The following is a 16,164-nucleotide window of genomic DNA, read 5'->3' as shown; positions in this document are numbered from 1 at the left end:
AGGGGCTGGACAACATAATCTCTAAAGTACCTTTTAGCTCAAGATTCTATTAAACTGCTTTTTGAGTGGTCAGGATGAAATGGTGAAGTTGTTCAGACAGGTGAGAAATTAGGCACTGGAAACTCCTTCCCTTAATCATTGCAAAAGAATAGGGAATCACAAAATCCAAAATTATTTTCCTAGCACAAAAGGATATGAGTAGAGTCTGTATGGAAATCATGTAAAAGAAGCTATAATTGTTGCACAAATGTTTTAAGTATAAAATATAATTCTCCAGCAGATGTTTGCCCCAGGTGCTTATTAAGAGTTTATTACTAGGTGAGCTACATCAGAAATTAAAAGCATTTTCTGGTGTAGTCCCGTCAGAGACAGCAGCTGACCCTGTGTGGATGGTAGGGTGGTTGGCTAAGGCAGCTAAAAGGTGGCATTTAGGATATTAATACTATGAAAATGCAACATTTGAAGTCATATAATCATTGATACCATCATTTGACTCCATGGTGGGATGTCCCAAAGAGATCCATTTCAGATATTCAGACTGAAAACCATCCAATAGGACAGACACAATTTTTACATTTTTCTTCTTTAATTAAAAAGTAATATTCTTATCTTATTAACAACACAAGAGTTTCAAAGAGAAAAAAAACCCCGCTATATAACACAAACAGGTTGGAACATAAAAAGCTGCCACCTAAAGGACCTTAAGTTTTCTATACTGTGTTTAAATAGCTGCAGGCCCTGGCACAGCTAGAGGTCCAACTCCTGGCCCTCCCAAGCCCCAGAGGCTTTGGACTCAAGAGGTGAAATGAGCATGTCCCCAAGGAAAGAGCAGCTTCCTTTGGTGCCAACAGAGAGCCAAAACCAGTTGCTCTCCTACCAACAATTTCATTCAGGCTCAAAACTTGGGAATGGAAGGTTGGGTGTCCATACCATGATATGTTGCAATTGCTAGGACAAATGCCCTTAAATTATTCCCTTGCCCACAACTCCTCTCCTCAAAAAAAAAAAAAAAAAAAACAAACAACCGGGTTGAGATGAACAGTCTGCCTCTCCAAGCTAATGGTTCTCCCTCAAAAAAATCTGAGAAAAAGGAATTCCAGGGTCAAGATTCTTGAGTTGCATTTGCTTATATTATAGGCTCCTTACCATCCTCCACCTTATAACCACCCATGGGAGAGCTTCTACGCCAGTGAAAGGAGAGATGGACCTACAATCTGGGATAAACTGTTAGTGAGTGGAGCTATTTGGTCTGTGGGGATGGGTATGTTAAATGCAAAAAACCCCCCGAACAGGCTGAAATGGCCTGGTTAATAAGCTTTCATGGGCTACACAGTGACCAACTTCTTCCCCTAACCTTGGGGAAAAATTTTATTAAACACCAAATTGGCCTCTCTCCTTCTTTTGCCTCTTTCTCTGGAAGGAGGAAGTGACATGATGTGTACTCAAACCCAGTCTGCCAACCGCTTTCCTGATTTCCTCTTGAGTAGGTTTTGCAGAATATAGGTTTGCACTGTGTTAAATTGGCAAGTTTTCCTTTCAATGCTGCCTCCTAAGGAGGCTGGTGGAGGTTTGAATGAGCAGAGGCAATGGGTCTGGACCATGACAAACAAATGACATTCCAAACTAAATGGGGCAGAAACTTATTTCAGTTGCCCTAAGGACGGGCCAAGCCTAGGCCTCAACTCCTTCATTCCCTAAGCCCAAGGAATGCCCAATTGCCAACTCAGCTCAGACATAAACGCTTTTGCTCCATACATCTTGGAGTCTACCAAACTCTGCCCACAGAGAGAGATCAGTAACAAAGCTGGGTGTAGGAAGGAAAGGTTCATGACACTCAATATGGATGTAGTCAGGTGGATGGAACACCCTTGGGAAAATTCTAAAAATGTGGTAAATGGGTGGAGGAGGGAGGAGTGGGGATGAAGGGAGAGTGGGATTGACAGAGTAGCATCAGTAATGCCTCTGGTAGGATCCCAGAGGGGCTTGGGATCGTCCCACCTGTGCTGTGGTTTGACTCACCAGGTGAGAGAGGGCAGGGCCGCTCTGGATCAGGGTGTCCAGGGCTTTCTGTACACTCGGATTATCAAAGTTGATATATGTGGAGGACACTGGCCTTTGGCCAGCAACATTGCTTGCAGGTGCCAGGCGACTGGAAGACTGGCCGAAGAGCCCTTGAGATGGAGCCCCGGGCCTGGGGCCTACGTTGCAGGCAGAGCCTCCCTGTCCCAAGATACTTGGAGGCTGGTTGCCTGAGGCCTGTGATCTTTGCTGAGACTGGTTGTTAGCCATGGTGGCAAAATTCTGGTTCTGTGTGCCTGCTGGGGGAGCTGTGGCAGGGGTAGGACTGCTGTTGGCCACAACAGCTGCTGCTGCAGCAGTGGCGGCACCACTATTAAAGAGGCTGAGGATTTTGGCCTGAAGCTCCTGCTGTGGGGTAGGGGCTGATGCTGGAGCTGGTGTAGCCGGAGGGAGTGCCTGACTGCTCTGGAGAGGCTGGGGGCTAGGCAGGCTGGACTGGGATTTCAGTGAAGTGCCCGAAGTCGCCCCAAGGGGTTGGCGGGAAATAGTAGCTGAAAAGACAGAAAACAAAGGGCTCTAGCTCAAGTCCCAGGCAAGGGCGGGGTACCAAGAGGCAGAGGGAAGGGAAGTGTGGGGTATACTTAACATTTATATTATTCATCTACAAAGTTTATGGCTCCAGTTTCCCCAAAGGATTGGCCCACTTTGTTGCTTTTAAAAGGCACCCCAGTTCCCAAGAAACTTACTGGAGTGGGCCCAAGAAGTTGATAGCCTCAGCGCCATCCTCTATCATAGTATCATAGGATTTAGAGTTGGCAGGGACCTTAGAGATCATCTAAGTTCAATCTGCTCATTTTACAGATGAAGAAAACTGAGGTCCAAAGAAGTTAAGTGACTTGTATGAGGTCACAAAGGGAGTAATAAAGGTTCCAAATCCAGTACTCTTTCCACTACACCACATTGTCTCTTCCAAAACATTAACTGAAGGATCAGAATTGGTGGTTATATACCAAAGCAAACCTCTCTTTTCCATCAGGAATATATGTAGCTAAGTAAGGAGAACAGGGTTCAGGGTTGGCAGAAGAACCATTTTACACTACAACCACAATAATGTAAAGGAAAGCATCCTTGAAAGACTTCAGAACTCTGATCAATGCAGTGGTGAAGCGAGTTTCCACTTCTTGGCAAAGACAGTGGATTAGAGGTGTGAAATGAGGCAAACATTTTCAGACATTGCCAATGTGCTTTTGTTTTGCTTAACTATACAGGATGACCCATGCCCCCTAGAATACGGGTCAGGGCCACCCTTCCTATCTGAGTCTGGAGATTAGCAATTCAGAGTCAGAACGTCACCTTGGCCCTGCTGCACAGCTCACCTGGCAGAAGGTCTGTGCTGCTCCTCAGAAGTCGTTCCTTCCGCTCACGTAAATAGTTAATGATCTTATCTGTTTCTTCAGCAGTGAGGTACCTGTTATCAGCCAGTAAATTGAGGAGGCTCTGGATGGCAGGTGGGTGGCCTCCTCGTACCCCCTCTTCCATGGGAGCTGCTGCTGCTGCTCGCTCCCTTTCCTGCATAATGGCCTCATCTGCCATCTTGGCTGCCTGCCTGGCGATTTCCTCTCGTTCCTTCTCCCGAGATTCTGTCTTGTAGCGTTCATAGTTCCTTGCTACCAGCACCATGGCATCTGCTTGGGGCATGTTACGATGCTCTGCGAGAAAGAACGACACACGCACTTGAGCTATTTCCTCCTACTGACAGTTCTGAGTAGTTTCAGGGCTGGTTTCCACCTTGTCTTTCCTGACCCTAAACCAACAAGAAAATAATTATAGTGATGGGAAAGACAAAGAGCAAAGAGAGACCAGATAAATTTGGATGAGATTTGCAAGGAAATGGGTGTCAATATCTCTTTGGCTCAAGGGTTAATGGTAAAAGTCAAAGTTACATAAATAACTTCTGTTTCTATCTGCCACTAATTTCAAATAGATATACAGTTACACTATCAATGAGAGCAAGTAGAAAGAAAGCAGGAGGCCTTTCCAGGGCCAATGCATTCTTAGGGGATCAGAAGCAGAATGTTCTGTCCTCAGATTCTTTGAAATATCTTTTCTTCTTTTCTGTTCAGATGTCAGCCCCCTCCTGCCACTAGCCCATGAGCTGAATCAAATATCTGACTCCTTCCATTAGGACTAACTGCATTCTTTAAGATTAAAATGTCAACTTAACCCACTCATTCACCCTGACGTGGCTTTGTGGGATCTAAACTGTTCCTTGGAAGGTAGGTAGAAAGACTGCAGTAATCAAATGAAAAAAAAAAATAGCTATTTTTTTTAACATTTCTGTTTACAGAGAGTTTTCTTCTAGCCCTTGAGGTAGACTGGGAAGGGATTCACAGTCAAAAAATTTTTTATTAAGCATCTTCTATGTAAAGGGCTATGCACAAAGTACTGAACATAAAAAAGATACAACAAAGACCCTGCTTCCAAAGAGACAGACACATTTTTTGGACAGGGTAAATTTGAGAATTTGGGGGTTTTGTTGTTGCTGGGTTTTTTTTCCCCAGTGGGAGGAGAAGGGGAAAAAATAGTGCTTCATAACTGGAGGAAATATCTACCAAAATTTGACCAAGAAACCATATTCTGCTCTCAAGAGGCTTCTGATCTATTGGAGGTCAAATACAAAAATAACTATGATATGAATGAGATAAATATAAAAGAAAGTTTAACCAATGTCATGGACTGTCTCATGCTCTTACTTACTCTCCTTGAAACATCTTCTTTCAATTTATTGAAATTCCATCTTTCCTTAAGATCCAGCTTTAGCTCCTACTAAGCCTTCTCTTAATATAGTCAACAACAATCTCTTTTCCTGAACTCCTGTAAAGCCTATTGTCCAAATAACAGCAAACTATTAATTTCTAAAGCACTGTGCTGGGAATGGGGGTGGGAGTGAGGGAGCAGAGTTTAGATGGTCCATGCCCTCATGGAACTTATAGTTTGGTGGATGATAGCAACACAGATACTATACAATATCACATAACACAAACATTATGGAGCTACAAAACAAAATTCTGTTATGTGTTCTAAGGGGGAAGGTCATTAGTAACTGGAAGAATAAAGGCAGGCTGAGGTCAATGAGGTTAAATGTCTTGCCTAATAATCACACAGTTAATGATAGAGCTGGGATTCAAATCCAGTGGGGGTCTCACTATATCATGTTGTTATTCAATTGTTTCTGAAGTATTCAACTCTTCAAGACCCCATATAGGATTTTCTTGGCAAAGACACTGGAGTGGTTTGCCATTTCCTTCTCCAACTCATTTTACAAATGAGGAAACTGAGGCAAACAGGGCTAATTGAGTTACCCAGAGTTACATAGCTAAAATGTAACTGATGTCATATTTGAACTCAGATCCTCCTGATTCTAGGTCTGATAGTCTATCCACTGTACCACCTAGCTGCCCACCACACCACACTGTCTCTTAAATATAGTCCTGTATATTATAGGGACTATTCAGTCAAGGGATAAAATTTTCAATCAGCTGAACTCTTTTCTGGGGATAGACTCCTGTGAATTACTGGCATAAACGAAGGAAATATTCTGAAGAGAAGAAACGTTTTGACTGGTACATGATAAAATATCAGATTTAAAACTTCAGCCTACATAAAACGTCAAAGCTAGATGGAACCATCTAATGAAACTCTCATTATAGATGAGGAAAAAAGTAGGTCAGAGAAGGATGTTCTCTATATCCTTCCCCTCTTCCCTGCCCTCCCCCCACCCTTGTATCATCTAAAGAACTTATTGTTGCTTTCATTCCAAACATATCATGTAATTATTTAACAAACCATCAAAATCAGGTCCTTGCTGGCTATATTTCAGAAATGGAAATTATTATCATTTTTACCAAGTTCCTTTCCCTTCTACTTCTGATCCTGATTGCTAGTGTTTATGGAATAATGCATGATAAGTAACAGAAGGAATAAAATCATCAATCTGACTGGCTGACCTATAACTTGTAACTAGTAGACATACCTTGTGGAGTACCAAACATGATATTGACTGTACAGGAGCGATGTACTTGGTGTTGCTGGGTGATGACAATGGCAAAAGGAGATCCCCCCCTGCCAACATCCTCCAGGGCCTGTGAGAGTGACATCTCTGTGTTGAGGAAAATTAGGTCTACCACCATGCCTAGGTCTCGAACTTTCCTTCCCACGGACTCTGCATAGTCTCTGGAAATAACCATAGCTTCATTAGGTTTATATACTTATGGCCTACAAATCTCTAAAAGACTTTGCTCTTGAATTGACTCTACTTTCCACTTTACCCTTTATACCAAACCTTTTTTTTTTTTGTTGTTGAATGGAAAAGGGCTTTAAAGGTCCATCTAGTCAAACCACTTGACTTTAGAGAAAAGGAAATGAAGACTTTCACAAAATGAATTAGAGGCAGAACTAGGATTCAAACTCAAGTCTCACAGCTCCTATTCTACCTTCCATAACTTGTTATGCACAGTTAAAAAGTGAACATTTTTTAATAATGCCTCATGGAGTCTGCCTGCTGCTTGGTGTTTCAACTTCTCTTTGTCACCGTTTTGGAATAAGCTCTTTAATGTCAAATTATGAGGCAATATGAGAAGCCATTCTCTAGGCACTTCATGAAAAATAACATGGCAATGACCAAATCTATAGCCCACACCCTTTTCTTTCCTTTCAGCCCCACAGCAGATACTCAGTCTTTTGATGAGCAGAATGTTAAACAGAGCTGAGCACAGCACAGCAGTGAACTCTCTTGCTTTGCCACTGAAGACTAGCAGCTTTGCAAGGTCATGGCCCTTTACAAAGAAGTCTTTGATCTCTGCTGAGCTCAGTGATAGATGCTCAGTGAGCACAGGATGTATGACTCTCAGCATGGCAGAATGTGTCGGGGAGCTCAGGATTGGCACACCATCACCAGTATCTATATGGCCCATGTCTCATATGGCACTATATCTAACTTGAAGTTTAGATTTCTTCCTAACATTCAAATAACTGGACCATACTTGGAAGAGGTATCCGAAGAGCCTCTTACTTTGTTTGCTTGTTGACCACGATCACAGAGCAATCTACAGGCCTTTCAGCATCAAAGCGCCTTTGGATTTCCTCAAAATACTGACGATATAGTTCTTCTCTACGCCGCTCTTCACGCTTCAGACGCTCTGTTAAGGACAAAGTCAAAGAAAGGCTTAAGAATGACTACTAAAACAGAGAGCAATTTGGTATTATGCCCAAAGGGCAACAAAAATGTGCATACCCTTTGAGCCAGCAATACCACTACTGGGTCTATACCCTGAAGAGATTATGAAAAAGGGTAAAAACATCACTTGTACAAAAATATTCATAGTAGCCCTGTTTGTGGTGGCAAAGAATTGGAAATTAAGTGAATGTCCTTCAGTTGGGGAATGGCTTAACAAACTGTGGTATAGGTACATAGAACACTATTGTTCTATTAGAAACCAGGAGGGATGGGAATTCAGGGACGCATGGAAGGATTTGCATGAACTGATGCTGAGTGAGATGAGCAGAACCAGAAGGACATTGTACACCCTAACAGCAACATGGGGGTGATAATCAACCTTAATGTACTTGCTCATTCCATCAGTGCAACAATCAGGGACAATTTTGGGGTATCTGCGATGGAGAATACCATCTGTATCCAGAGAAAGAATTGTGGAGTTTGAACAAAGACCAAAGACTATTACTATTATTAAAAAAAAAAACACACCATTATCTTATTATGTAATTTTGCTATCTCTTATATTTTGGATGATTTTTCTCTCATCACATTCAACTTAGATCAATGTATACCATGGAAAAAATGTAACAGACTGCCTTCTGTGGGGCTGTGGGGGGTGGGTAGGGAAGCAAGATTAGGGAAAAAATTGAAAATTCAAAATAAATAAAATCTTTCTTTTATTAAAAAAAAAAGAATGACCACTAAGAGTCAAGTTGAAATTTTTAAAAAGCATTCTACTAACTCCTCTCTCAACTTCTCAAAAGTCATTATCAGACTCTAAGTTACTTGTAGACAGACACAGAGAGACACCATCTAGAAACACAATGATGTCCTTTCCCTCTTCTTAGCCTATCCCCAATAAATAGTTATTAAGTTTGTCATGCTGCTGAACTTCAGTCACTATTTTATCTTACTTCATCTGCATAAAATGGGACAAGAATGAATTTTATTAAAGAAAAGCTACTCAACCTTTAGCACGGGACTGACTTTCTGGGCCTGGGGGAGCTCGTCCATCAAAGTGGTCTCTGTAACGATCAAAATAAGTGTCATCCTTCCTTCTGTAATATTCTTCCATACGCAGGTAACGGTCATATGATTCTTCTCTCCTGCAAAGTAAATAAATATAACAAGAGTTAAACTGGAACACTGATGGATTTTTAAAAGCAGACTCCTCATTTTTTCATACATAGGTCAGATTTCTGACAGAGCAAAGAAAGAACAGAATATCCATAAGAAAGGCTGTATGGTTCTCTAGTAAGAGAGAGAGCTAGAAGGCGCAAGGGAGAAAGCACTGGACTAGTCAGGAAGACCAGAGTTCAAAATCTAGATTCAGACATTCATTAGCTGCATGACCTAGGACAAATCAATCTGTCTGCCTCAGTTTCCTCTCCTGTAAAATGTGGATAATATCACCTATCTCCCACGTTATTGTGAGGTTCAAATGAGATATTTGTAATGCTTCTGGCAAACCTTATAACACTATTATCTATGCCATAGTCCTCTCCAATAATAAGTAGCGATATCAATGTTACTTTTGTTATTTCCCCAATGTACCTACTTTCTACAATATAATCAGCACCCAGGGTTTTTCCTCACATAAATAGAAATGTAGTTCATTTCATCTATAATGAATGTTTCCTCATAAACTAGGAAAGTATTCACTGAGTTCCCACCACTACAAGGGACAGTTCCTGCTTACAGTGGGGACAAGCACATTATGTAAGAACAAACATCTATAGTCTTGTCTTATTCCTGGTTCCAAAAGTGCTAAGGCATGTGTATAATGTCCTCCTTAGGATTTATATAGAGAGTAGATCTTACCAGTATCATATAAAATTGCCACATACCTATTATAGACAGGATCTCGTGTATCCCTCACATCTTGGTATCTGTCATACATAGGGTCTCGTGGGGCATCCCGAATATTACGCAGATCTCTCATATCCCTGGGATCTCTCAGCTCTCGAGGATCTCCAAGGTCCCTGAGATCTCTTATATCTCGAGGATCCCGCATGTCTCTGGCATCTCTGGGATCCCTCATATCTCTGGGATCCCGTATTTCTCTGGGATCTCTTGGGTCCCTCATGTCCCTGGGGTCCCGCATGTCTCTAGAATCCCTGGGGTCCCGCATGTCTCTAGAATCCCTGGGGTCCCGCATGTCTCTAGAATCCCTGGGGTCCCGAATGTCTCTGGCATCCCTGGGGTCCCGAATGTCTCTGGAGTCTCGGGCATCTCGGCCATTCCTGCCATCCCTGGGTTCTCTCCTTGGACTGCCTCGAACTGGGGACCGATCCCGTCTTGCATCCCGACCATCTCCAAAACCATATGGATCCCTGTGGGGAAGGGAGCAGGAAAGTACTGTGATGAAAAAGACAGCAATGGCCCTTCAACTCTTATATACCTGGTATAGCCAAACTGACACCACCCAAAAAAGTCTACTCTTCAAATTAGAGCAAACAGACAAGAGTAGATAGGACACTGCTGGATTTTTAAAGACAGTCTCCCCATTTGATCATATATAGTCCACAGAGTTCTGACAGAGCAAAGAAAAAACCCAAAATGCCCATAAGAAGGATTGTATGAATAAGAGCCTCACAAGGAAAAGAAAGAGACAAATTGATAAAAGAGGTTATATATTACCAAATACTCAATTTTGTTAAAGAATATTTTATGCCCACTAGGCAGATCATGAAAAACCCATTTTGTGAGTGATGATTGTCTTCAGTAGAAGATATTAACGCTAAACTATCTGCTGGTATAACCAAACTAAACTTAAAAGAAAATATAAAGTAATAATAGAACTTAATAGAACTACAAATATATTCTCCACATTACTGTAAGGTGACACATAAATTTATGTACTGACAATGTAGATTTGTGCAGCTTTCAGGTAAAGATTTATATGGAGCACTAATCTCTATGAATTGACTAATGATTTTTATCATACCACAGAGATATATAGGTGACTCCAAGTGGGTTTTCTTTACAAGATATTTCTCTCTGGATATGCCACCACCATTTTAAATGTAACACATCTAAAATTGAATCATTACCTCAAACTCACTCTCTTCTAGACTTTTCCATTTCATTGTCATTTGTCTCTGTTTCATCAAGGCTCAAATTTCTCCATATTCTGTTTAATTTATCATTCCTACTCCACATTCAGTTATCCAGTCTGATGGATCTTTCCTTTGTGATTATCCATCCTTTCCTTTTGCCTTTCCACTCACATCAAGCTAGTTAAGACTTATCTTTTCATGTCTACACTACTGAAACAACTTGTTTACCACTTGAAGCAGTTTTCATTCTTCACTTGATTCTAGACAAAATAAATCTTGAAATATTCTGCCTTCATATACAACCCTCTATTCTAAAATCCCCAAATTTCTTACTCTGCATTCTGGTTTCTACCTTTCTAATTTTGTAAACTACTTAAACAAGCGAACAATTCTGTTCATTGTTCAAACACAATCTATGTATTCCCACTTCTGTCTTTTTGCTCAGGTTGTTTCTCCTTTCTGGGATAATCTCTACCCCCTTTCTCTTCAATCACAGTCTTCGTCTAATTCCTAATTTTTCCTTTTAAGGCCCAGCTTAAAACTCACCTTCCTCTACAAAGTCTTACCCAATCCAGTTATTAGAAATTTCTCCTTCTTCTGAATTCCTATAGTAAGATGGTGGTACTTAATCTCGACAGCACTTATAGATGACCTAGCATGAGTCCTTGTAATGTTATCATTTTATATATGAGTTCTTATGTACTGGTAAGCCTCTCAAAGGCAAGAATGTTATATTTTCTTTCCATCCCTAGCACAGAGCTTGGCAGGTACTTAAAAATATTTGTTGATAATATAACAGCTAGCATGTTAACTTGAATTTCATTTCACTGACAAAGAATAGACTACAGGGCAAAAACTAACAAAATACCAAATGGAATTCTAAGATAAGCACTGGTCGTCCAAGTATTTTGAGATTTGCTAGTATTTCTATATTACCTGTTAATGCAAAAATAATAAAAGAATATTAGGGTAATTAAGTGAAGATACATAAACATGAATTTTTATTTTGCATATCCATCATCCATCCTTCCTTCCATCCATCCATTCATTCATCCTAAAGGTTCTTGCCCCTGCCTACTCTCTATCAGTCCTGGCAAGCTCTCACATTGTGATCTGTGGTACTGATAAAGAACAAAATGTGGGCAAACACTCAGGGCCCAGTGGGAAGAAGCAATTGCAGAGTGTTTTGAAGTCATTATGAATTGGAGAATAAACCCACCCTGGGGAGTGTTTGCAAGCAGTCATTAGAGTTGGCAACAGCTCTCAGTATTCCCGGCTGGCTCCCAGGACTCAGAGATCACTAACCTGACAGACCACAGACCACAGACCACAGAAACACATTCAACATACACAGAGTCAAACATCCGACTTTAAGGCTAGAAAAGGCCAGAAGAGGGGGAGGGTATAATTTTCATATTTTCACAGTACAACAGCAAATAACATTAGGAAAAAGAAAAATATCTTCATGTTAATTTTTAAAGTTTTGACTCCAAGGAAATATCTCACTTACCTGTTAGATATCCTTCTCTGGAGGATGATTTTAGCCCAGATTCCCAAATAATGGGTTCAGGCTTCAGATAAGACCTCCCCTTAGCACAAGAATTTTTAAAGTTCATCTGAAACAACCCTCTAATGCTTCCCTCAATTATTTGCTGAGTAAAAAGGTAGAAAAGTTAATAGTCACAGCAGAAAGATAGGAAAGAGGAAAAGGAGTAATGGGGGTAATGGAAAGGAAAATTTTACTCTAAAATGGAAAGGCAAGTCATTTTCTTCCTTTTGGAATATAAACAGCATGCAAGCTTGCTTTACAAACAGGGACAAAAAAAAGCTTTAAATTCACTTTAAAACCCAAACAAATAAAAAAACCAACTCAGAACAAAATGGCCCCTGCTGCCACCCCCTAAATCTTTTTCAAAACAAGAACACTGGTAACAATAAGGGAACTACAATGTGCAGTATTCAAAGTGTCACCAGAATAAAATTTTTTATGTGAGAGACTTGACCTTAGATAACAAGTGGTTCAAAAGCAGGTTTCTTAAGCATAATAAGGTTCACAACATCATCCCATGATACTAGAGGTGTTTCAGTAAAAGAAACAAATGCATCTCCTCTTCAAGTACAAGGTTATTGGAGGCTAAAGAGAGAGACAAATGATTACAGACGTTCAGGGTTGAAACTTACACAGACCAGATATAAGCAGATTAAAAAAAAATCACTTCCAGAACTATGTCCCAAATTCCCTACTATTCAAAAGAAAAGGAACACCTTTTACCCAAGGGGAGCTGTAATGTCCATTTTGGTGGACTGGGACAGATATGAGAGAACCCCAAGCTGCCAGCCTAAGTTGTCCCTTTTTGTAGTGGTAGATATTTTCCATTTCTTTTTGCATTTTCCACTCAGGTTCCTAAAGGCCCAGAATATAAAGGGAAGCACTAATTGATGATCCTCCTTAGGATGCCATTTGGATCTTCTTTTTGTTGAGAAATGAATTGATGCTTCAGAATAGTTATAACAGGGCTTTCAGTATCATATCCAAGATTTCTAGTTCTTCATCCTTTAGGAAAGAGAGCAAAGTGCTGAAGCCAGTGTCTTCTTTTTCACTTCTTATTGCTTACCACCTTATATCATGTATTCCTTTGCCATGGAAAACTAGCTTTTCTTTCCCTGTCCTACATCCCAAGAAAATTTTCCTTTATTATTCGGGCTTTTGCTTCATCACAAATACAACTTTCACAATGATTGTCTTCTATGCTTGGTTATTTGTCACAAAGTTGCATAATTCCATTTGAAACCAGGAATACAGATATGATTTGGAGAAAGGGAACATGTTAATAAATCTTTTAAGTCCTCTCCAATGTTGCAAGTCACAAGTATGCTGGTTTTCTTTCTGGGGAGAAAACTGGTCTTCCTCCATGCATTAATTTAAAATCTCTTGGTCTCTCAGCTGGATTCATCATTTTAAATTTAGATGGCATTTGTTGAGGATTGATTGCTCTATCAAAGTTCTACAGGACAGAAGACAACACACCAGTAGTAAAGAACCATGAAGACTACCTATAGATGTGGCTGCCTCACATCAAGGAACTGGTGGTAATAAATCACAAGAGTTTCTTCAAACTATATAAGCTGGTGCTCTGATGAAAGAAAACTTCAAACTCCATGATTCTTGATGTTTTGACACATTCTTGACATATTTTCCAAAATTAAAATAAGATGAAGTGAAGAGAGAAAATAATCCAAATATGACATTAAGGATAATTTTGTTTTCTTCTTAGGGTCATATGGAAATCCTTGAGGAAAATGGAGTGTACTTGATATCATTACAGTCCTTGCCTTTACTTTGTATTTCCAGTGTTAATGCCCAATCCTTGAAGATAAGCATTACTATTTGACACCTTATCACTTATGATAAGATGTGCTAAATCCCAAGTGGGAACCAAATGGTCTAAATCTGATTCAGTGATGATTTGGCTCTGTCTTGAATTTATTACAAAGAACCACCCCTCATGTAGCCTAGAATCATCTGAAGTACAGCTTTCCAGTCAAGATGATTAGAACAAATCTTAACAGAGGGCAATATGTACCTATGATTCACTCAGGAGATATTACATAACACAAAGATGAGCTAGCAGATGTCCAGCTCACCTTAGATATTTTAAGCGGCGACAATCTTGTGAAAGTTTTTGTAATTACTGGAGTTTGTTTCACCATTTTTAAGAAAACAAGATAACTTTACAAAACAAAGATGCTCTGGTATTTAAATATAGTTTTCTTATTAAAAAATGAGAAAGAATGAAGTTCCAACATAAACAAGTACTCTTGGTTCAGCAGAGGTAGCAAATGGCATACCATTTTTGTTATGAGAGAAAGTAGTAATAATCAAGGAGTAGGGATCCTGAGGCACAAAAAAATCTACACCAAATGTACCTGTCAACATTTCAGTGTCTTCAGTGATAACTGTGGGCTTTGGTTGGAAGAAGGCATCTGAAGTAGAGATGATAAGAGAAGTGACTAAATCCTTTGCGAGACTAACCACGGCACTAGAGATATCACTATAATTCAGAATTCTTAAGGTTAATGACAAAAATAGTGACCCAATTATTTAGAGGTTCTATTTTGAATACATTCCTTTATCTGTTTAGCTTTGGGGACCACACAATTAATTAAAGGAGAAGGTTTAGTCTTTGCTATTAGCATTCGCTTTTTCTTTTCAGGTATTTTCAGAAAGGATTTTGGTGAATAAACACATTCCTCTTTTTTTTTTTGCACCAAATCAGCATGACTGTTTAAAAATGCATCATGTTATGACAGCCTGCTGAGGAGCCCAGTGAGCAACATATTACCATGAGGAAAGACTGATTCTTAATGGAATCTGAATTAGCACAGTTGTCCCTACTGTTTACTGTAATAAAACAGCAGGTCTATTTCTTCTGCTACCTCAGCCCCCAAACTTCATTGAAAGCTCATTTCTTAGGAAGATGACATTCAAGAGAAATGCAGTGGTGATCTACATGGACACACACTTAATTTGGTAAGTATTGGTAGGATTAATTTTAAAAGGCAGTTTCTAAATAACATTGCATATATTTGTTTTCAAGGCAATGGGGTTAAGTGACTTGCCCACAGTCACACAGCTAGGTAATTATTAAGTGTCTGAGGCCAGATTTAAACACAGGTCCTCCTGACTCCAGGGCTGGTATTCTATCCACTGTGCCACCTAGCTGCCCCTATTTTTGGTTATTTTAAAAAATGTAAAACTACTTTCCCTCTACTGATGATGGTACATTTAAGGCCAGGATGAAATGCATTAATATTCTGGTGAAAGGATTTCGACCTATGTAGCTATTTCCCTGACAGTCAATGTTTGTGGACAATTTACTATCAATGGGATAAGATAGAAAATTTGGTTAAACATTCATTAATAATAATAACTTTAATACCTAGCATCCCTCTCAAACCATATTAACAGGAGGCATGCTGTCTTCTGCAATGTCCCTTATTGTTTTGTCTTGTAGGTGACACACATAGATACCAACCACCATAGTGATTTTATCACTTAGGGATGAAAGGAAGGGAATCTTATCTCCCTTTGACACAGTGTGAATATTCTGCAGTGTAATCAGTGACATTAAAAGGAACAATGGAATTCCTCCATAAGTCACTCAGATCAAGGGACATAAACTTTATCAATTAGTGTTTCTTGAAAAATGGACCCACATATCTACTTTCAATTATTTGGCAACCATATACTCAGTTTCCACTTGAACTCTTTGATTTTACCATACAGACAGGATATATTCTGTATCCACCTATGTCATGTTTACTTGGACTGTAAAGTACAGTAGGAAGAAAACATATGTGCCCACTAACATCTGTAGCACAACTGCAAGAAGTATGATGTAAGAAACAAAAGCAAATATAAATTGGATTTACTGAAGTTTAGCTGAGGTTTTGTAGTGGTCTCATATATGCCTAAAAATTTAGTTATGATATTTATGATGCACAGAAAAGATATATAGTATACATCTTTCATTCATTCATTTATTCACAAGCATTTATTAAATGCCTACTATGTGTTAGAATACTATGCTGTTCTCTGGGGATATATAAAGACAAAAACAAGAGTTTCTGTTTTCAAGGAACTTATATTCAAAGGGTAGGGAGAAAACAGAACAATAAAATATATACCAAATAATTCTTGGGAGAGGATACTAGCAACTTAGGTGGGGGCAAGCTTCTTAAAGAAGTAGAATTTGAACTGAGTTTTGAAGGAAGCTAGAAATTCAAGGAGGTGGAGTTGATAAGAAGAGT

General features: G+C 39.6%; 1 protein-coding gene across 7 annotated transcripts in view; it reads right to left on the bottom strand.

The window, feature by feature from the left end:
- Positions 1-939: 939 nt before the first annotated feature.
- Positions 940-16,164, bottom strand: part of NCOA5 (nuclear receptor coactivator 5) — a 29,860-nt gene continuing 14,635 nt past the window's right edge. For 6 of the 7 annotated variants that reach the window (XM_074211206.1, XM_074211209.1, XM_074211211.1 and 3 more), the window contains exons 3-8: positions 9,142-9,627; positions 8,264-8,400; positions 7,091-7,217; positions 6,053-6,252; positions 3,396-3,728; positions 940-2,570 (exon numbers count right to left, since the gene is read on the bottom strand). In XM_074211206.1, coding sequence (XP_074067307.1) covers positions 1,951-2,570; positions 3,396-3,728; positions 6,053-6,252; positions 7,091-7,217; positions 8,264-8,400; positions 9,142-9,627 — 1,903 coding nt within the window. In that variant the 3' untranslated portion in view covers positions 940-1,950. The remainder of the gene's footprint in view (positions 2,571-3,395; positions 3,729-6,052; positions 6,253-7,090; positions 7,218-8,263; positions 8,401-9,141; positions 9,628-16,164) is intronic. The other variant, XM_074211212.1, reaches the window with a different exon arrangement.

Source organism: Macrotis lagotis, chromosome 1 (genome assembly GCF_037893015.1).
Source record: "Macrotis lagotis isolate mMagLag1 chromosome 1, bilby.v1.9.chrom.fasta, whole genome shotgun sequence".
Classification (NCBI taxonomy): domain Eukaryota; kingdom Metazoa; phylum Chordata; class Mammalia; order Peramelemorphia; family Peramelidae; genus Macrotis; species Macrotis lagotis.
The sequence above is the reverse complement of the archived record's forward strand: the minus strand, read 5'-3'. Positions and strand labels throughout refer to the sequence as shown.